The following is a 21,946-nucleotide window of genomic DNA, read 5'->3' on the forward strand; positions in this document are numbered from 1 at the left end:
GTTTGCTGCAAAGGGCCCTGCAGCAAGCTGTCAGAGCAATTTCTTTTAGCACAAATACAAAAAGGGGGAATTGTGGGAACTACGGCTGGTCCGCGGATCCCAGGACAGAAGATGAAGAAACTGGCCTTGAAGAAATTGCTGTGTACCCCTGCAGATCTGAAAACTCCCTGAACAGAAGAAGTGGAAAACAACTCGCGGGTGCCTGGGAGAGCCAGGGAACCGTAAGGTAAGGAGGAACTGTATGATAAGAGACTGGACTGTGTTTTTGCACTAATTGTGTGATGTAATGAATTTGGCTTAAGTTATGTAGAGCGCGTGATCACCAATCATGTATTAGGCTAAGGCGCGTGAACAGCTGTAGTGAACCAACCACCTAATTGCTAAATGTCGCGTGCACTGTTAGAAGTAGTATAAAGGCGTGCTGGAACTTGCAAGGAGGGGATTAATTAATTATATAATAAATCAATACTGCTTGAACCTGTGTATGTCGTGTCCGTCTCAACAGCGACATACAGCAACAAAGGAGCAAGGCAGCAACCTGTAACTGGAAAGGAAGGATAAGAACCATGATCAGAACCTGACTACTGAGGATGAGGCACAACAAGGGGCAGGCTGGCAGCAGAGAGCCAAGTCTGTCATCAGAAACCCAAAGGAATGCATGAAACATTGCAGGGGAAGGGTGAAATCTCTCCATAGAGCCTGATGAACAATTTTGCTGCAGCATCAGAAGAGGAAGCTCCCCTCTTCCCTAATCATAGTGGGGTCACGTTGCACCACAGACTCCAGAGATAGCTCAAGAGCCCTCTTGTGCCTGCCTTCAGGCAGGGCAGATGAAACAGGGATTGCTGGAGAAGTCCTTTGCTGCAGAGGTGCCAAAGCAGCAGGAGGTCTGACAGCTCAGGGCCAGCATTGGAGAAGCAAGAGATACCTGCTACCAGGCTCTCTTACTTGGTGCTTCCTGTCAAATTAGAGAGAGACTGCCAAACCAATTTCTTCTGTTAACTTGGGCTAAGAGGCATAAGAATGAAGAGCAACCTCAAACACACCAGGAAAGCACACATATAGATGGGCTCCACCAGACTGAGGAGTGCTCAGATAGCACATGAGAGACAGGGTTTACAGAGACAGCACAAGCTACACTGCACCAGTCCCACACAAAGGAATTACCAGGGCCTGGCTAGATTTTTATTATTTTTTTATTATCATTTTTGTGGGATATCTTTTATATAGGCTAGCATTGTACTCTTTGCTAAAGCTGCTGATTCTGCCACAAACTAGAACAGAAATTTCTCGGAAATCAAGTTGGTTCCCCTCCTTGTTAATTCAATATCTACCTCCCAACTGAACACTGGTCTGGATTTGTGTTTGCAGAAAACATTCCCTGTACAAAGTCTGATGTGCAGCTACACTGTTCTGGACTGAGGAATGAAAAAGCCGAGAGTCCATTGAACATTGGATTTTTCCCTCTATGTGGCCTGATTTGGAGTTTGGTCCACAGAGGACAGCAAGTTAACCGTAGAGATCATCATCGTTGTCTTCACTGTACACATTGCCACCACTGCCACCTCCTGTGCCTTGGCTTGGACCGGCGCCACCCTGGTTACCTGATGGGAACCTGTGTGCAGTGGTGCAGAAGGGGAGAAAAGAGATGCTGTTCAAAAGCCTCCTCACAGCTCAGCACAATCCCCTCCCTCCATGCCAACACCCTGGTGCCAAGTAGGACAGGAAGGAGAAATGGGATGAAGCCTTATGGCAGGTCACGTAAAAGGCTTATACAGCTGCTGGATGTTGCTCATGTTAAAGGAAAAAAGGGTTGATGGACTTCAGGAGCACTAACAGAGCAGCTACAACCGACCTGCAGCACAGCCTACACCTGCTGTGTAGGTGCACACAGCCTACACATGCTCAGCTGGCTACTGTACATGCTGGGGAGAATGGGAAAATGCAATGGAAGAGGGAATTTGTTACCCAGAATCCAGCAGAAAGTTGCCTTGGTGCTCTGCTCTGGGGCTGGCTGAGCCATGCTGCCCTCCCTCCACTCCCCCACGGTTACCTGAAGCTGCCAAAGCCACGGCTCTGCTGTAGAGTCTGTGCAAACATCTCATATTTCCTGATGTCGTTGTCACTGACAGAGCGTCGAGCAAAGCGCATGGCCTCCTCAAAGTGATCCCTGCGTATCTCAGGAACCGGGTCGTCCTCCTCCACTTCCTAGAACGGGACAGAGGGCCCAGGTGAGCTGCGTGCCTGAGCTTCATGGCCCGACAGCTGCCCACAGCCTCCCTCTAGGCCAGGATGCTCCAACATCTGCCAAAGTAGGGGCTGGAGAGGGACACCGTGGCAGACTGTGAGTCATGGCTGCAGCAGGAGTCTTCTGAGCAATGCTGACAATAAGGCACCCCAGGAGGGCCTCACTCTCCCACAAGATGAGAAAAAAGTGCTCCAGCTCCATACACAGCTTTGTGCTGAGAGCCCACTCATCCCTATCCAAGGATTACGGAGAGGAATGCATCCCACCTTACCCACAGGCAGAAGTGGGCTGCCTGTCTCATGAGCAGAGGAAAGCTCAGAGTGCCCCACTCACCATGGCAGAAGGGTTGGTCTGCCTCTCACGTTCTCGCCTGATCTCACTCTCAATGGACTCACGGATGGCCAGTTTGCAGGCACGCTGGCAAATTTCTGTCAGGTCCGCCCCCGAAAAGCCATTGGTCATCTTAGCTAGGAAATCCAGGTCAACATCCTAGTAAAAAAAAAAAAAACCAAACAAAAACCCAAACCAAACAAACCAAGAGAGGTCTGTCCATTTTACAGGTGACAAAGAGGTGTCTTTAGATCCCATAGTATCGAGGTGCTGCCTCAACTTTGGCCAACTTTGAAAAGATGAGGTTTTTAAGGTTCTTGTTTTTGGGAAAGTTAACCACAGGCCATGCTCCCCACACATCCAGCAAGACTCAAACATGGTTTGAGTTGGAAGGGACCTTAAAGATCATCTACTTCCAACCCCCCTGTCATGGGCAGGGATCGGGTTTCCCAAAGCCTCATCCAATCTGGCCTTGAACACTTCCAGGGATGGGGCATCTACAACTTCTCTGGGCAACCTGTTCCAGTGCCTCGCCACCCTCAGAGTGAAGAATTTCTTCCTTAGATCTAATTGAAATCTCCCCTCTTTCAGTTTAAAACTACATCCATCCTACTACATACATGCCTGTCAGCCAACTACGTCCCATCACTACACTCCCTGATAGAGTGTCCCTCTCCAGCTTTCCTGTAGGCCCCCTTTAGGTACTGGAAGGCTACTATAAGATCACCCCGGAGCCTTCTCTTCTCCAGGCTGAACTCTCTGTCTTCATAGGAGAGGTGCTCCAGCCCTCAGATCATCTTCATGTGGCTCTCCTCTGGACCCCAAAAAATCCACGTCTGTCTTATGCTGGGAGCCTTAGAGCTGAATGCAGTACTCCAGGTGGGGTCTCATGAGAGCAGAGTAGAGGAGAAGAATGCCTCTGCACTGTTTGACTTGTAAATTTGCAGGTTGACTTGTGAGTTTAGGATATGATTTGCTCAGGTCTCAGCATTAAGGAGTCAAATGAAACAGTCAGACTGGAAATGGAGATGGGACACAAGCAGACTAAGACAACCAACCTCCTCCTCCTTCCTCTCAACTGAGGGAGTAGTACTGCAACCTCCTTTGAAGCTTTCCTTCCCAACAGCAAAAAGGCAAGCTTGGCATAAAATAGCTTGAGCTCTCACTTGACATCTGCTTTTCCCTGATTAACTATCAGTTACATTATTGCCTGCTCCCCAGGCAAGGGACATAGCTCTTGTCTATGGTAGAGTTCAGCAACAATTAACTGCAACAGTTCCTCTTCAATTTCCATTTCCCACCCCTGTTTTCTACATTTACTTTTCTTTCAGAGTACAAGAATCTTTTCCATCTTGCCGTAACAGGCTTTCCTGTTCCCATGCCTTGGGCAGAACTCCACTATGTGATAAAGACCTGCTGTGCTTATATACCAACACCTAGCTTTGTTGATACCTAGTCTCAGAGCTCAAGTCTCATTTCCACCCTTCAGGGACTAAAGGTTTCCCAGCTCTGTACTGCATGGAACAGTCACCAGCCCTCTGCTCTATCCCCAGCTTGCGAGAAGCATGTGCAGCACACAGCAAACCGAAGTCAGAAGCAGTCAGGGTGAACCTGTAAAGATCCTACCTTGGCAACTGGCGATTTCCTCAGGTTGGCCTTAAGAATAGCAACCCGGGACTTCTCGTCAGGCAGGGGGATGTAGATGAGTTGATCCAGGCGACCAGGGCGCAAGATAGCTGGGTCAATGATGTCTGGCCTGTTGGTGGCACCGATGATGAAGACATTTTTCTTGGTGGACATGCCGTCCATCTCTGTCAGGATCTGGTTGATGACGCGGTCTGCAGCACCACCACCGTCTCCGATATTCCCACCTCGAGCCTTTGCAATGGAGTCCAGCTCATCAAAGAAGAGCACACAAGGGGCTGCTTGGCGAGCCTACAAAAAGCAAACAGGAACAATTACTCCATGTGAGGGGAGGGGAAGAGGAGTAAGTTTTCAGATGCAGAGAATAACTATGCCATCCTAATGCTAGCCTCACTGCTAAGACACTGGGGCATTTATCATCCTGTAACAACAGATACAAATTGCAGCAGGAGAAAGCCATTTAAATAGCTATGTTGCCAAAGATAATTAATTCCCTAACATCAGGAAAGCAGCCTCTACAGGGAAAACACAAAACACACAAACAAGAACCAGGCCGGTAAGACAAGTGCAGTGGTAACAATGTTTTGGGGGTATCTCAGCATAAACATAGCACAAGGAGTAGAAGATACATTTACCTTGTCAAAGATCTCACGCACGTTAGCTTCAGACTCACCAAACCACATGGTGAGCAATTCTGGCCCCTTGATGGAAATGAAGTTTGCCTGACATTCGTTGGCAATGGCTTTGGCCAGCAGTGTCTTACCACAACCAGGTGGCCCATAGAACAGAACCCCTTTCGATGGGGTCATACCAAATTTGAGGAACTTGTCTGGGTGCTCCACAGGATACTGAAGGAGAACACAACAAATAAACAAAAACCTCTCATTATGAGCCAGAGCAGGTCTGTACCTTAGAATCACAGAACGGTTTGGGTTGGAAGGGACCTTCAAAGATCATCTAGTCCAACCTCCCTGCCATGGGCAGGGACATCTTTCACTAGAACAGTTTTGTTTCTGCTCCTACCAGAAACACTACCTGAGATTTCTGGTGGGTTAAACACAAGATTCTGCCTGCTTGGTGCCACTGGAGTTTTTCAATGGGCACTGGTTTGAAAAGCACCACAGCTAAATTGTCAAGTTGCCTTAAACAGTCTCTTTCCATCTATGAACTAAGTACCAGTTCAGGTAGTTTTCCAGCACCCCAGCTTCACTCTGCCCTGCAGAAGCAAAAGGGAACAACTCATTACCTAACCTATTTGCTCTGCCCTCCAGAGACAGGCAAGGTGTCTGATGTGAGCATTTATCCTCCACAACAAGGTCAGACATAGGTGATGACTTTAATGCCAGAAAATTAGACTGAAAAGTAGATTCTTTTATTCACAGACAGGCTGTTTCTACAATGCCAACTGAAAGCAGGGACATATCAAACCCAAACCACCTCAACACAGGCAGGCACCAAAAGCTTCCACAGACCATTCATGACTTTTTTCCAGCCTCTCCTTTCATAGAAGGTTTCACAATTACTTCTCACTTGTCCCTATGCTAATGCTGATGGAAAGTTCTTCAGAGACTCTCTGTATGAGAATCTTCATCAACTTTATGGCATATAAAGCCATCAAGCAACAGGATTCTCAGCAGTGGTCCCACTGCTGGTCTCCACTTAAGAGAAGCAGAACTGCTGCTGTTTCTGTATGTAGCAAAACACTGATGCTGCTTCCCAGCACCTTCCTCTCCCTAAGTTCACTAAGATGGAACAGCATGGTATTTTCAATCCATTACAAGAAAATACCATAAAAAAACTCTGCATTTACACTGTTGACAGCTCAAACAGGAATGTGAAGAGGTTCCGGATTTTATTATAATTTTTCAAGCTGATTAGGCAAAAATCTGTTGGAAACCCTTACCTGTACAAGTTCCTGGAGTTCTCTCTTTACATCTTCTAGACCACCAATATCTTCCCAGGTAACTTGTGGCACCTCCACCACAGTCTCCCGAAGAGCAGAAGGGTTGCTCTGGCTCAGAGCCCACTGTCATTAGAAGAAACAGCATTATATGAATTCTAACATGTTATGTTCACATGCTTCAGATAAGCAATTAGACATTGCACCCAAAAGAAAGAGGGGCACTCCTGCATTACCCTGAAGTCATCCATGGTCACAGCCAGTGAGTTCATCACTTCAGCATCAATGGTTTCGTCTTCTAGGTCTATGAGATCCATCTTCTTTCTGATAGCCTGAAGAGCAGCTTCTGAGCAAAGAGCAGCCAAATCAGCACCAACATGGCCATGGGTCTCGTTTGCCACCTGAAAGCAGAGTACTATGACTCATAGGGATAGAAGCAAGCGCAATGCATGCTCTGGTCACACGCAGTTGCAACAAAACTCAGGAGAACAGGAACATCAGTGCTCTCCTGCAAATCCAAGACGTTGCTATCACATATTTAACAAAAACACTGCTGTTCCACCTCCTACTTGAGATCAAAGCTGCAACTGAAATTCATATGGTGTGCAGAAAGATAACCCTGAGGGCTGCAGTTCTTCATTCAGGACAGAGATTATAGTAACCATCCAGTATCACCACAACATTCACCCAGCTCTGTGAGCACTGTTTCAGGCTTGCTTTATTTTTAAAGAGAATGCCACAACAAACAAACCCAGGAGGACAGTGGCAAGGTACTTCCAGACTGGACTGATACACATTTCTTTTACTTAGCCATGCCATTCTTCACTAGTGAGTGAGGATTTTTGGTCGCTGGTAAACTAGTTAGAAGGAAACCCAGAGATCACACATTCGCCCAGTTTCACACTGTCCTAAATGAGCAACTACATTTAACAACTCTTCCACTACAAAACAGAGCATCAGGAACGTCTGTCTGTTCCTAATAGTACACTACTCACCTGTTCCAGATCCACATCATCGGCCAGTTTCATATTTTTTGTGTGGATCTGCAGGATCTCCAGGCGTCCAGTGGCATCTGGGATACCAATATCTACCTCTCTGTCAAAACGACCTGGGGAGCACAAAACATGTTGAGCTGCTGATTCTGCGAACTAAAGGAGCTGCAGTTGCTGCCTTTCTCTGACAGAGAAACATGATGACAAGCCACAAACATACAATTTCAGAAAATGTCAGAGCTTTGGGTTTCTCTATCAGCACAGTAGCAGAGTCAGATCAGAGAAGGAGGAAAGGCTTTAGCCATTTAGGGAAAGTGAGACTACTGTATTAATTAGAGTTCAAGATTATATAAACACAGTGGATTTCTGTTTTTTCCAAGCCTTGTTTATAGGAAAATATGCTTCCCCTAACCAACACACCATGAGACATTTTTGTTTATTCCTACTTTTGTGTCCTCAGCACAGGAGTCCACAAATATTGAGAAATTTAATTTTTCAGAACTTTCATAGCTGTACCCAAGTGGTGGAAAAATATGAATTGCCCCAATATCTGAGGATGCAGGAAACCTACGTATTACTGCAATATTAACTAAAGTACGTACACTTATCATTTTCCTCTAGCCATAGCTGTGCATTCAAACACCTCACTGTACATTTAAGAGGCCATTTTTTCCTGCAAATTTGACTGGTTTGCTATTATAGACTTTACCAACTGGTCATACAACAGACATTCATTTACACTGCAAAGTTTTGAAAGCCCAAATCTCAGAAACTACCAGACTTCTCATCAATAAAACTAAGATAAATTGGACAATTCAGAGCCTTCTGCAACCTGAGGCTAGAAAAACCCCTTAAGCATTTAGTCCTGAAATAGCCTCACCTAATTGATGAGGTGAAAAAGCACGCTACCCTCTAAGGATTTTATTTCTACAAGTTCTAACCTTATAAAGCACAGAAAATGATACTAAAGGCTGGAAGCCTAGAAATTAATTTCAAACAAGTAGCTGGAGACAAGTGAATAGTTTATGTAATGCACAGATGATGTCTAATATTAATTTCTCCTCAATCTTTCCAAGGCCCCTGAAGCATAGCCCATAACAAAGTATCTGATATACAAAAATAAATAAATATGGCAATCATGGTTACCAAATCGCCTGAGTGCTGGGTCAATGCTGTTAGGTCTGTTGGTAGCTGCCATAACGATCACGTGTGCTCTCTGTTTCAGTCCATCCATAAGAGTCAACAGCTGAGACACTATGCGACGTTCCACCTCTCCATGTGTCTATAGAGAGAGAAAGTAATGATTAGACCAAAAGCTCTTCAACACAGCACAGGAGCTAGCACTGCACTAGAGCAGACAGATACAACAGATGCGAGCTGTTAAACATTGTGAACTATACTGGATTCTTCTGATATCCAACTGAATTCAGGCGTTAAGTTAAACACTGTTTTACCCTGTAGTCAAATGCAGAGATTCACATCAGCTGCTACCAAAAAAGATGTACTCCTTTACCTTCTACAGGCTTTCTTTACCTTCTCTCTCTTAGGAGCAATGGCATCCAGTTCATCAATGAAGATGATGGCAGGAGCGTTCTTCTCTGCTTCTTCAAAGGCTTTCCTCAGGTTGCTCTCAGACTCACCAGCCAGCTTGCTCATGATCTCAGGACCTGAAAAAGTAATGGAACTGTGGCATCCAGAAAAGAAGCAGCTATCCCCAAGGCATGCAGCTGAATTTTTTTAGTACAACATTCACATGGGAGTATCTATGTTTCAAGCCAAAGCAAATACGATCAACCAAGTTCACTAAATTTGCAGCTGAACAGGCAAGAACAGCGTGCAGGATTACTTTCTATCATTATTCTGGTGTTTTCAATTTACTCTAACAGAATGTAGCACTAGTCAATGAGCTACCTTTAGCTGCCTCTTTCCTTACCCTATTTCACACTTGGTGAGCTTCTCTGTAATGTGTCACCACACACAGTCAATGCCAGTCCTAGCTTGCAAGAGAAGCAATCCCATTATATGGTGATGAATTATCAGGATAGGAAAGGAAAAAGTGGTAAGATTTTGAAGCTGTCTTTAGCTTGCATTACACAGGTATACATTTACCTCTGTAAGATCCTATAAATGAGTTGCAAAAAACCCAACACACACCAACCAAAACCAAACCACCAAAAAACCAATACCCATCTCCTCTCAAAGAATAAATTAAAAACAAAAAGCGTAATCAATCAATCCCAGAAGGACAGCATTCCCCTGAGATCTCCTACAATTGCTGAATACTAGTGCAGGCTCACAGATTTGTTCTGTTTTTACAGATTTTTCCATCATGCTGATGGGAGTGGTAATGAAGAGAAAAGCATGCTTCTAAGAGATCCAAGAAAGAGAAACCTGATCCTCAGGAGTGCAAAGCTGCTAGCTGACTGAAGTGTGCCAGCTGCAGAGCCACTGGTGCAGGCAAGTACTAAGACTGTTTCATTACGAATAACTCACCAATTCATACCAGCTCTGTATACAACACTGCTACAGCACTGACTGTAACATGGGACAGAAAAACAGTGAGGAAAATTCAGAATCTGGTCCTTACTGGACATAAACCAGTATCCATCTCAACTGCTACAGGTGAAGAGTGATCAATAGGAGGTTCTGTCACTTGTAGCTAAGTCCCAAGGTACTCATTATAGCTTTCAGGACAGTTCCTCCCAATTAATGTTATGTGAAACAGAACAGGTCTTGTGCTTTACTTGAGGTAAAAGAGAAATTCACATCAGACCAGCTTCTTTTCTGAACGGAACATGCTGGCAGCAACAGAAACAAGTGTCCTGCAGTCATACACATAGAATAATCTCACTTCACTCTCAGCTCTGCCCTCACCAACATAAATGAACATTCAGCCAGCCAGACTCCAAGTTCCTGCATTGCAAAGCTGTCATTCCAACCACCCTGCTACAAAACAATCAAGCTTAAGGGAAGTTCCACTACAGAAGCTTCCACACAAATGGCCTCTAAGTGTCCCCAGAGGCACACTTCAAAGAGGTAAGGAAGGATATCAGGGAGACAATGTGACTCTATAAGCCCTATTAATACCATTCATTATCATGAGATGGATGAATGAGCACACAGCAGATGCGGGGCCAAAACAGCCACAAAACTTACCATTGATCAGAAAGAAGAAAGCCCCCGTTTCATTGGCCACCGCTCGTGCAATCAGTGTTTTACCAGTGCCAGGAGGACCATACAGCAGGATCCCACGTGGAGGCTGAGGACAAAGGCAAGGGACTTCGGTGGTGAGCTAGTATCTGAATGCTTAAGTAGCTTCACAGTGAAGCTGTAAGCATTTGATAAAGCCAGTCTGAAATTGTGATGCAAACTCATGTAACAGCTGCCATCCCAGCATTGCTATCACCACCCTTACTACTTTTCATGACATACAAAAACAAACCTTGCCAGTAACTGACAGTGCTGATTCAAAGCATCCCTCTGCTTTGCAAGTTGCCAGTACTTTAATCTGTGTCAAAAACACGTAAGGAAATACTTTCCTAACATCAGCACTAAAAAAACTCCCACAAATTACTTATTCCCCTCCCAATACCTCATAAACCTCTGACATCAAGAGTCATCTGCAAGGGCAAGCCCACTCATTCACCTGGTGCACACAGAGACTTACCTTCACCCCTATGGCCTTGAAGAGTGCAGGGTGTCGGAGAGGAAGTTCCACCATCTCTTTAATTTGAGCCAGCTGCTTCCGGCAGCCACCAATATCATCATAGCCCACTTCATTCAATGACTCTTCTTCATCCTACCCAGAAGGAAATACATTAAACATCTGAGTGAAAACAATAGTTCAACAATCCCTCCTGGTCTACGGAACCCAAGAATCCAGGTTTTTTCTCGTTGCCATTTTTGCTGTCTTGAAATTCTCACTTTAAAGTCTTCCTGGTGTCTTCTACAATTGTTTCTTAGCTCTCTCTTCCCAGACATGCAAAGGGAAATGCCTGCACATACCTAGACCTCACTGAAGCCCACCCTCTTGAATGACAGCCTCTGCTGTCAGGATCCCTACAGACTCTAGCACAAAACAAGTTGCGTGACCCTCTGATGTGGCTAACAAAGATGACAATAGACAATGAAGCCCAGTATAAAATATACTTATTCCTTAAACTGTAAGTGATATTTCTAACTACTTGACATACCCTAGCTACCATACAGTTCTCCAACATAGTGTTTTCTTTTGGGATTGACTCAAATTAACAGAGAATGTTAAGATCCAGATGTGCAGATAAGACCAACTGTAATCAACTCTTTCAGTATAGCTCTACAGCATCCATTCATTGGGCTGTCCAAATCTCTACTGGCCTTAGTTATCTGTAACATTAGGCCACACTAAAATAATAAAATAACGCAGCCTAGAACCTCAGAGGGGCTCAGTCCAAGCCCCACAAACAGGAACTACTACTTCAAGCAAGTTGCTCAGGGTCTGGCCCTATCAAGTGCTGAAGGTCTCCAGGTCTGGAGATTCCTGCCCTCTCCAGGCTTTGCTCCAGGGTTTGGGGAAACCTTTTTCCTAACATCTGTTGGGAATTTCCCTTGATCCGGCTTGTGCCATTGCCTCTAATCCTGTCTCTGGGTGCAGCTTGAGAGAGAGCCTGGTTATCCATCCCTTCCCATCAGGCAGTTGCCAGTAAGCCTGCCTCTTTGCCTTCCCTTCTCCATGCTGCATCAACCCACTCTCCCAGTTGCTCCTCATTCATTCTGACCTCCAGCTCCTCATCATTTTGGTGGCCTTGGCTGAACTTGCTCCTATCTGTCTCTGCTGTGTCCTGAAGAGCCCAAACTGGACTCATCCAGTGAGACTGTCTGGGAACAAGTGTCAAATAGAGGTGAATTTTTCAGAAGGCAGCTAACTACAAACCAGCACTCGCTCTGATTTGCAGGTAGTAGAAAGGCACTTACTTTATGAAGTACACAACCACCTTAGCTCATTTCTCTGAGATTTCCTACTCTGTAACAGTAAGGTGGCCAGGACCTGACAGACAATCCACTCAGGCTGCCTCAAGCTTGGGATGCTCAAGGCTAGATACCTTAAAGGACTGGGGAAAAAAAAAAAACAAACCCAACCATTTAGAGATTTCAAATTTATCACTAAAAAAGCACTAATTGCTTTCTTTTCATGTGGCATGAAATTTAGCAACATTGTAAGCCCTCCCTGCTATGAATCGAGAGAACTTTGGAATTAAAAGATGGATCCAAGTCCAGCACGAGACATCTGGAAGAAGATGCAAAACCAGCTGCTGCCAAAGCATGGCACCTCATCAGCAAACCTAAGCATTGGTTGGTGCTATCTCAGCATCTGAGGAAGGATACTGGAAGCACATTTCTCTAACTACCTTCAGCAGCAGCTCATCTCCTGAAACCAGAGGGTTTAATCATTATATTCAATACACAAAATGCTAAAACAGGAACTGCAAACACTGCTGCTCTCAAGGACTGTCACTGAAACAGATTTTGGACAGAGGGGATTCAGTAGAACTACATGGCAGGATTCTGCTCACCTCTCGTTTGATGGGCTCTCCTTCACAATGGATCACTGTGTCTGGAGCCACTATGCAATAAGGACTTGGATCTGTCTCCACCACTTTGAACTCCACTGCACGCATCCCTCCACGCACCAAGAAGATGTCACCTGTAAAACATTCCAGTAGCCTGCTGCAACAGATGTCTGCAAAATGCTAAACCCTTGTACTACCAGCAGCCCCAGAGGACAAGGAAATAGGTTACATAGACATATACTGCTGGCATTTTTAACACTACTCTGCATTTTAAACTCATGAGCTGCACGTACTGTGACTACCCAAGCACCATTTAAACCTGTAGCAGTTGAAGTTCTCAAATTTCATCCAGAAACAAACAACAAACAAAACCAGAAAACAACAGAAAAGAATACTCTGCCTAAATACAAAACACAAAGGCAAGGAATCACATTTCTTTTCCATTCAGTTTCAATTTAACATTTCTAAAACAGGCAAAAAGCCCTAACTTAAAAATTCATTTTGAAGTTATTATAACTAGTTGTTACTAGTTATAACTGTTTGTCTCCAGAAGTAGAATAACATACAATACTGCACCATGACTCCTGGCTAAACTGGGCTAGGGAAGCTGGATAACTTCAGCTTGTGTTTATACTGTATTGGGATCTATTTATTCCAGCAGAAGTGCTACTAGCACAACTCTAAAAGTATATTTTGGTTTTATGCACTTTTTACCAGCGCCAGCAAAACCTCACTCTATAGATGTCAGCCTAATGCTTCATGGAGATCTGTGCAAGCTTCTAGAAATTCTCTTTATTCAGTCTCAGGACTAGCTCACACTTGCTGCCATCAGGACTTCAATAACAGGTGCTATTACCTTTCCTGATGGGTCTGTATGCTTCCAGGAAGTATGGCTTGAGATAGACCTCAAACAGATTCCCCGTGATCCCTTCTACTGTGTCATCAATTGGCAACACATGGATACGTTTTCCATATTTCACATCTGGGCAAGGCTGGATGCTGCAACAGAATAAAACTCCAGTTAGCCATCTCATCCTGGACTTACACCCGAGTCTGGAAGAGGCAGTGATGTCCCTTCCCAGGCCAGTGCAAATGCCAGAAAGGACCCTCCAAAGCAGACTTCTCACCTGCATAAGAATGCTGACAAGACAAAAATCATGCCCATCAGAGAGATAGTCTTCACAACACACGCTTTCCTTCACTCCTCTCAGCCCTATTCAAAACTGTTGGAGTGCAGAAGAGACTGCACGAAGAAAACCCTGTGTAAATAAGGACTGGAGCTTGAAAGTTAGGCCTTAAGGGCGGAATGCCCTTGAAGTTAAGGATAAGAAAACTATGCTGTATGATAAGGGAGTAGTGTTTGCTTAGAGCAGAGCTTCGCTAGGCGGGTGTCTGTTTGAAATAAGCTGTTAAATATGACAAGCGTATGTATCATCCAATAATGGTGTAGAAAAGGTGTGGTCTCAGGATTACTGGCAAAAACTGTCTATATAAGCAATAAGAACTGCACAATAAACGAGACTTCCTGCAGCTAACTCATATTGAGTTGTCTCAGTACTTCTCCAAATCCCTTCTCCACACAAAACCATTGGGGAGTTTCATTCACAAGTTACTAATGTAGCCTAAAGACCTGTGAGAGTCATGAGCTAACTTTTGCTTCAACAAGGAGCTACTGCTGAACCAACTGTAAGGGAAAGGGAGCTAGGGGAAACTCTTTGTTCCTTCCTCTCTCTCTCATAACTTACTACAGAGAATAGCGCTCCTGTTGCTGATAACCCTGATTCTGAGCAAAGGCTCTCACAGTACCAACCAGGGGTAGCCAGGTGCCTGTCAATCCCCCTTTGTGGAGACTGACATTTAAGTTAAAGTCTGAAGGCCCCTTCCTCCTTTTTAAATAAACATTTCAGCTATTATTTTACAGTGTAGCCCAATAGCCTACTGTAGTGACAGCTCAGAGTATCAAGCTGCAGCAGAGAGGCAGAAAGCTCAAACTGGCTTTGCCAGCTAAGAAAAGCCTATATGGAACTGTAGCTGAGCATGCGACTTTTCATATGCTACTTTGTTCAAGACTCTTCACAGATTCTTTTACCACATGCTTTACAAAGAGGATATAGCAAAAGGGTAAAGGAAAAGACAGACTGCACCAGAAGGAAAACAGTTGACAGACTACAAGCAGGAACTGATTAGCGCATAAATCTGGATTTTGGCAGAAACCAGGCCACAGAAAATAACACAATAAGTACTTAAAGATCAGCAAGAAAAACTGAGAGCAAGAGGTGTGAAAATTCTCTGACCCTTGCAACAATGCTAAGAAAATTGGTAATACATCTGAAAGGCTGAGAACCACTATAGACACAGTCCCAGCAGAGAAGGGGAGAGCACAGGCTGAACTGTCACACTAGAAATGACACCAACAGTAACCTCACATCAGGTTAAAGTAAAGATTCACTTTTATTTTAAATCCACAGACTGGCTCAAAGCACTGATCTGTTCCAGCTACAGTCGTGTTTAAAACTTGTATTTTCTAGTGGTACAGAGATAGGTGAAACAGACTCGTTCCTCTCCTCTACAAAGTTCGTATGAAATACATCTTGCATTTCAAGATTATTCCAGATATCACTCCAGGAAGTCTGGTGTCAGAAACTAGGCTCCAATTTTCCCAGAACATGCACAATATTCCAGATTAGGAAGATGCTCAGGAGGAAGAGCTGTCAGCCCTCACATATTTAAGCCTGCAAATTAGCATTTTTATATTTAAGAAATGCTCACACGCTTTCCCCTCCACTCCCATCATAGAATGCAACCTGCCTCCTGTAAGCCAAGATGTATACTTCAATGCTTTCCTACTGCCTTTTGCAAGCGTTGCACAAAATTCCTGCAATGCTGTTAAAGCATTCTTAATTTTAAAATTATTTTATAACAAAAATTTGAATATAAACAACACCTTCGAGGATTTTTAATCTTGCTATTTGACGGCTTCATGTTTTTGTCACTCATTTCTAGCAAGTTTTAACTTCTGTTTGTCATAGGGCAGCTCAGTGCTTGAGCTAACCATACGATGAAATTAATTACAATGTTGCTTATTGCTTTCCACAGTTAACTTTGTAGACATTAAAAATTTAGACAGGAAAAACTTGTGAATTCATCTGACTGTAAATTTGGGAAGAAGACTGTGACAACAGTGGGGTAATTGAACTACTTAAATTAATGACAGGACCTCGACTCATGAAGGTCCTGAAGAGATGTGCTGGGTTTATGTGAAAGGGTTCTGGTAGTGGGAGAGGGGATTCACCCCCTGTAACTTCCCCAGCTTCAAAACCAGTTGGACCACTCTCTGGCCAGGTTGGACCCCCCATCCCCTCAGGCCAGGGTCAAGCCATCAGCGCCTCTGCGAATGCCCTATTTAAGTCGGGGACAAAAGAGCCTGAAACGTGGTTTGGACCTACAGCGAAGAGAGGGGGGAGGTGGGGGCTGCCCCCTCTCCCCGGGCCCGGCAGCTGCCTGCGCCAGGCTGGCGCCACCCGCTGAGAATGGCGGCAACAGAGCTGGCTGAGGAACTCAGGGAGCGTCCCATGCCAGGGTGCCCACTGGGCCGAGTTCACCCAGAGAGGACTGAGATCTGAGAGAAACGGCCACACAGACACCGGGTCAGTGAAGATGGAACGGGACGAGGTGTGCCGGAGCTGAGTTTCCCCTGCAACCGGTGGCAAGATGGCAACGGCCCCCCTGCAGCCAGGACAGACTTGGTGGGGCAGAGACCCACTCACAGCCCGTGGAGAAGCCACGTTGGAGAAGAGATGCCTGAGCCTGAGAGAGGTCGTGAAGCATGGGACACATGACGAGGTAGAGACACATCCAGAGTCTGTGGGATGACCCACGCCGGAGCGAGTGGCAACAACTCCCTAAGAATCCGAGACTGTGGTAAAGCCCACACTGGAGCAATCCAATGGGGAAGGATTGCATCCTGTGGGTAGGACTCACTCCGGAGAAGTCTGTGGATTTTCCTTGTGAGTAGGGAATCCACTGGAGCAGGGAAAAGGGTGTAAGGACTCCTCTTCCTTTAAGAAAAGGAGCGGCAGTAACAACACGGGATGAACTGACCTGCACTCCCCCATTCCCTGTCCCCCTGCGCCGCTGGGGGAGGAGGTAGAGCCGGGAAGAAAAGGAAGGGGGGGGGGAGGTGCTGTTTTTTAATATCTGGCTTTGTTTCTTTTTATCCTCTCAAGTAACTGTTAATAAATTGGATTGTTTTGTTCCCAAGCCGAGTCTGTTTTGCCCAGGACCATGGTCGGTGGGGGCTCCCTCTGTTCTTGTCTCAACCCTCAGTCCTTTTATTACATTTTTCTCCTCTCCACTTCACTGAGGAGAGGAGTGAGTGAGTGGCTGTGTGGTAGCTGAGCTGCTGTCTGGGCTAAACCACGACAAGAGACTTCAAGAATCTTTAGCATAATTTTAGTATTAATCTGAATATACATACAGCCAGAAACACATGCAAAAGTAAACTGAGATCCGTGATGTAAGACACACACTTGAAGACTTTTCTGTGACCTCCTCTGGAAGATGTAAGAGTACTTCCTGCAGACCCTGTCTCTGCTACAGATTGAATCAATTCAGAGCCAGTGCACAAATTATTTAGACAACCCAGGGATATGCAACAGTTAGCAAACTAGTCCTCACCTGATCACATCACCCAAGCGCACTCTCAAGTTGTTGCGAACAACCCTATTCATTCGAATCTTCTCATCTGAGCAGGTATCATCTGACAGAACAATGCAGACAGCTTCTCTCCTCTTCTTTCCTTTTAGCAGAACAGTGTCTCCTCTGAACAGTTGCAATTCATCCATTTTTGCCTGTAAACAATAACAGCATTAGAATAAGCTTTTGACAAAATAAGAATTCAAGCATTTGAAGGAGAGTTACTTGACTTTGGAGAATTATATCTTGGAAGCAATATACTAGATCTACAAAGACAGAGGCTCCCACTACACCAGTCAAGAGCTAATCCTGAAGCCAGAATAAGGGCACAAGCTCAACTGAATCCTAAAAGTTAAGAATCAAAATATATTTTATCATAGAAAAGTGTTAGAACACAAGACAACTCACCTCCCTCACTTGTAACTGATGCAACTTCTAACACAAATACTTAGATTCATGTTGCAAAGTTACATTTCAAGTTAATAGACAGTAACAGCTTACATATTACCAGACTAAATGTTTTGCTTTTATAGATGACGCACCTGGGACAGTGATACAACACTGTTGTCTTCATTGATGGCTTCATCAACAATTAACCGATTGGGCCTGTTCTTCTGCTTCAGAATAGCAGTTGATAAGTCATCCGCTTTAGAACTGGCAAAGAAAAAAGAAGTTAGAGTCCAAGTGATATTGCTTGGCTCTTTCCAGTCACCCCTCTGTTTTGGTCTCCATTTTCTACAGGTTTCTTTGTTGTCTTGTGTTTTAGAAACTATACTTGTTTGTAAGACAAAGGAGAATATTGCTCCTAGGCACCAGTTTCAGGAGTTCAAAGCAGAATGTTTTCTATCAATAAATATAACTACTTTACTAGCTTCAAATGGAAATAGCTATGAAGTTGTCCTGGTTTCATCTGGGACAGAATTAGTTTTCTTTTTAGTAACTACAATAGCACCGTGTTTTGGATTTAGTATAAGAAGAATGTTAATAACACGCTGATATTTATAGTTGGTGCTAAGGTATCAAGGACTTTTCAGCTTCCCATGTTTTGCCAGTGTGCAAATGCATGGCAGGCTGGGGGGAGCATGGCTGGAACAAAGGACCCACAACTCCTAGTTTATGATTTGAGTTTAGATTTAGGATTGAGGCCCAAATTGCCCAATGGAATATTCCATATCATGTAACGTCATGCCCAGTATTTAGATGAGGGTTGACCGGTAAGTTTGGATTCTTGGATCCTATCTCTCTCTTCAAATCTCTTTTCGGGCCTCTTGCTCTTCTGGGATTGTGGTTTCGGGATTTATCTGTTTCAGGATCGCTTGCCAGGACGGGACAGGCATTGGTTATCGGGTGGTGAGCAATTGCACTGTGCATCACTTGTTTGTACATATTATCATTTTATATATTATATCATAATTATTACTTTAAATTTTATTTTATTTAAACTATTAAATTGTTCTTATCTCAACCCACAAGTCTCCTTCCCTTTTCCCCTTTAATTCTCTTTCCCATCTCCTGGAGGTGGGGGAGAGTGAGCAAGCAGCTTCATGGCTTTTAGTTGCCAGTTGGGTTAAACCATGACGGTCCTTTTTGGCACCCAACGTGGGGCACGAAGGGTTGAGATAATGACAGATTTGATTGGAGTGTGTTAAAACAAATTTGCCATAAACATTCATTATGTTTACTTGGATGTCCCTGGCCAGAATGTTGTTTTATGTGCTCTCAGAGTTATTTTCGGAGTTGTATTATTTAGCACCTCATCTGCCATATATGCTGTTTGTCAGTATTTACATGCTGTTTACCATCTCTAGGTGTTGGATTAGGATTAGGGATATCATTCTGCTGATTAAGGGTATCACTGTGTTGTGCTGTGTGGTGCTGATAAAATCGTGGGTAGTGGGACCGATTTTGTACCTTTGTTCAGCAGTGCAGAGGGGAGTGGTGATGTGGGCTTCATTTCTGAACTTTACATGCCACTTGGCTGACATTGTTGCCAATTATACTAGTTGTTTTTGCCCTTTGAAGAGCCAATACATGAGGGGAACATTTCCCCTCCCCCTCCAGACCATTTACAAAAGCTTTTGAGAATTCTGAGAATGTTGAATATCCTTGGGATGGTCAAAACAGTAGCATCCTGTTGCTATATCTCCTGAATGCGTGTCTAATTATGTATATAACTAGGGTTAATCGACTATTTAGAAATATCATCCAATTCATTACCAGTGTTACTTCAGCTGCTACCTCAGCCCCTGCAACAGATACCACCACTGCTTCAACCCTCCCAACAAGCACTGCAGCTACTCAAACTCTGGCTTCCACTATGGTTGTTTCATCCCCATCTGCGACTGGTGCTTGATGCAAACACAGGCACTCTACTCAAACCCTGATGACAAATACTGCACTACTCCAACTTTCATGACAAGCACTGTGGCAACTCAGACTCCAGCACCTGCTACAGCTACTCAGACCCCAGTGACAAATATTGCGGTTACTCAAACTTCCACAACAAGCACCACAGCTACTCAAATCCCAATGGGAAGTATCACATGATTCATGCCATTATCAGTTGCCTCCATACATAAGAGGAAATGGACATGAAAGTCAACATGTTTAGAAAAGGATGAAAAAGCTTCTCCTAAGAGAGAACAGGAAAAAGAGAAAGCAGGGCCATCACGAGAACTGGAGACAGAAGAAGAGGATGTAGGCTACTGAAAGCCAGGCTATCACAAGAACTGGAAGAAGTAGAGGTAGAACACTACTTTTTCAGCAAGAAAGCAGACTACTCTAAATCAGGGCCATCACAACAACAGGAGGAAGAGGAAGAAGAACTTCCTGCTTCCCCCTCTGCAAGGGAGAACTTGGCAGAAGGGAGAACTTGGCAGAAGGGAGAAGATCTCATAGACAAAACGGTAACCATCCAATCTCTAACCCTGAATTGAGCTGCAAGATATACAAAAAGATTACAGCAGTCATCGAGGTGAACACATGGTCACCTGGCTGCTCAGATGCTGAGACAATGGGGCCAGTAGCCTGGATTTAGATGGTGAAGAAGCCAGGCAGCTGGGATCCCTTGCTAGGGATGGAGGCATTGATAAAGCGATTGGAAAAGGGGCACAAGCCCGCAACCTCTGGAGACGACTGCTGGCAAGTGTAACAACCATCATATTCATCCTCACAAGGAGTAACAGATTTTAGAAAAGACATACCACCTATGGACCACTCAGTGGATAAGGAATTGGCTAGATCGTCGCACTCAAAGAATTGAGGTCAACGGTTCAACGTCCAAGTGAAGGCCTGTGGAGAAACCTTTTGGCTGCTGCAGCATCCTGTGAAAGTTCTTTCCCTATGCAGGCTAAGAAACACCTGTGGCTCGTTACACTGGGAAAGTTGTCTTGAAACAGGTGCTGTAGCATTCAGCCAATCACTCTGGGAGATGGATGGTCAAGTGACCAATAGCCTTGACCCATCTAGTAAACCATGTGACTCCTGACTATTTAAGGCGGGGCGTTTACTCCTAAGGGTGAGGCATTTCTTTCTGAGCCTTGGAGGAGTGTGGGTCTTCCTTAGAGTAGAGCCTGAAGCCTTTGCATGAGAACATTGGTCTGCTTGGAGCTGCCTGAAGCCTTCCTGCTGCGACAACTGGTGACCCCGATGTGATCCAGCCGCAACTAAGATCCAAAGGTATGTGCTTCTGTACATGGGGCTCTAAGGGACGAACTCCAAATTAGAATGATGGGACAAAACTCCACAAAAGAAAGCATGATGTTTTCCATTCTTAAACCTGCAATGACAGTCACAGGTGCTAAAATAAGTGATGAAGCTCTCTGTGAGCTGTTAAATTGGGTGGCAGAGCATGAATGCCTGACTGACCTTAACATCCCTTTTAGCTCAGAAGTGTGGAAGCAGCTAGGGGATAAGCTAATCTATGAAACCGTGTTTGGATGAAAGAACCTGACTGGCCTATTATGTATTTGGGGAACTGTATATGATGTAATGCAGAAATGGATGGTAGAAAGAAAGGAAAAAGAATCGCCGGATTCTGATGAATCCGCAAGTGAAGTTTCTGAAGGGGACGATGAGTTATCTGAAGGGGGACTGACCATGGGTAGTGCACCAGTTGTGCCCCTGCTGTCCTCAGATATGGAGAAAGTCATGGGGACTGCACAGAAGCTTTACCCCTCCCTGTGAGATTATGTCCAACCCAAGTATCCTCCTCGTGATTTTTTGATGCTGGAATACTCCTCTAGACAAGACAAAGCATTGGAGTGTCCCCCACCCTTTGCCCCAACAGCCTCCCCTTCTTCTGCATCTCAACCAGCTACTTTGGCCAATACAGCAGAACGTGTTCTTCCTACTACTCCGCCATTTGCCCCCCAACCAGACCAGGCACCACAAGGACCGTTCCCGGGCATGGCACCCTGGTCTTCTGCAGCTTCATGTCCTGCGGTATCACCCATAGTGCCCGGCTATCTGCCACGGGCACAAATGGAGCAACCCCGAACAACGCATTTCATAATACACCAGGTTATGGCAGGTTTGCAAGCAATGTCGCAACAACTAACAGCATTGATGGAAATGTTGCGGCAGGTTA

General features: G+C 44.8%; 1 protein-coding gene across 1 annotated transcript; it reads right to left on the reverse strand.

The window, feature by feature from the left end:
* Nucleotides 1-1,218: 1,218 nt before the first annotated feature.
* Nucleotides 1,219-18,008, reverse strand: LOC104381529 (transitional endoplasmic reticulum ATPase). Its single transcript, XM_086630225.1, has 16 exons — nt 17,901-18,008; nt 17,341-17,513; nt 13,520-13,662; nt 12,667-12,797; nt 10,782-10,913; nt 10,271-10,373; nt 8,648-8,781; nt 8,261-8,396; nt 7,118-7,230; nt 6,359-6,523; nt 6,126-6,248; nt 4,858-5,070; nt 4,205-4,513; nt 2,582-2,737; nt 2,054-2,208; nt 1,219-1,615 (listed from the first exon to the last, which is right to left on the reverse strand). The coding sequence occupies exons 2-16, from the start codon at nt 17,505-17,507 to the stop codon at nt 1,510-1,512; spliced, it is 2,286 nt and encodes a 761-aa protein (XP_086486351.1). The 5' UTR covers nt 17,508-17,513; nt 17,901-18,008; the 3' UTR covers nt 1,219-1,509.
* Nucleotides 18,009-21,946: the final 3,938 nt, after the last annotated feature.

This window comes from Tauraco erythrolophus, chromosome W (genome assembly GCF_009769465.1).
Source record: "Tauraco erythrolophus isolate bTauEry1 chromosome W, bTauEry1.pri, whole genome shotgun sequence".
Lineage (NCBI taxonomy): Eukaryota > Metazoa > Chordata > Aves > Musophagiformes > Musophagidae > Tauraco > Tauraco erythrolophus.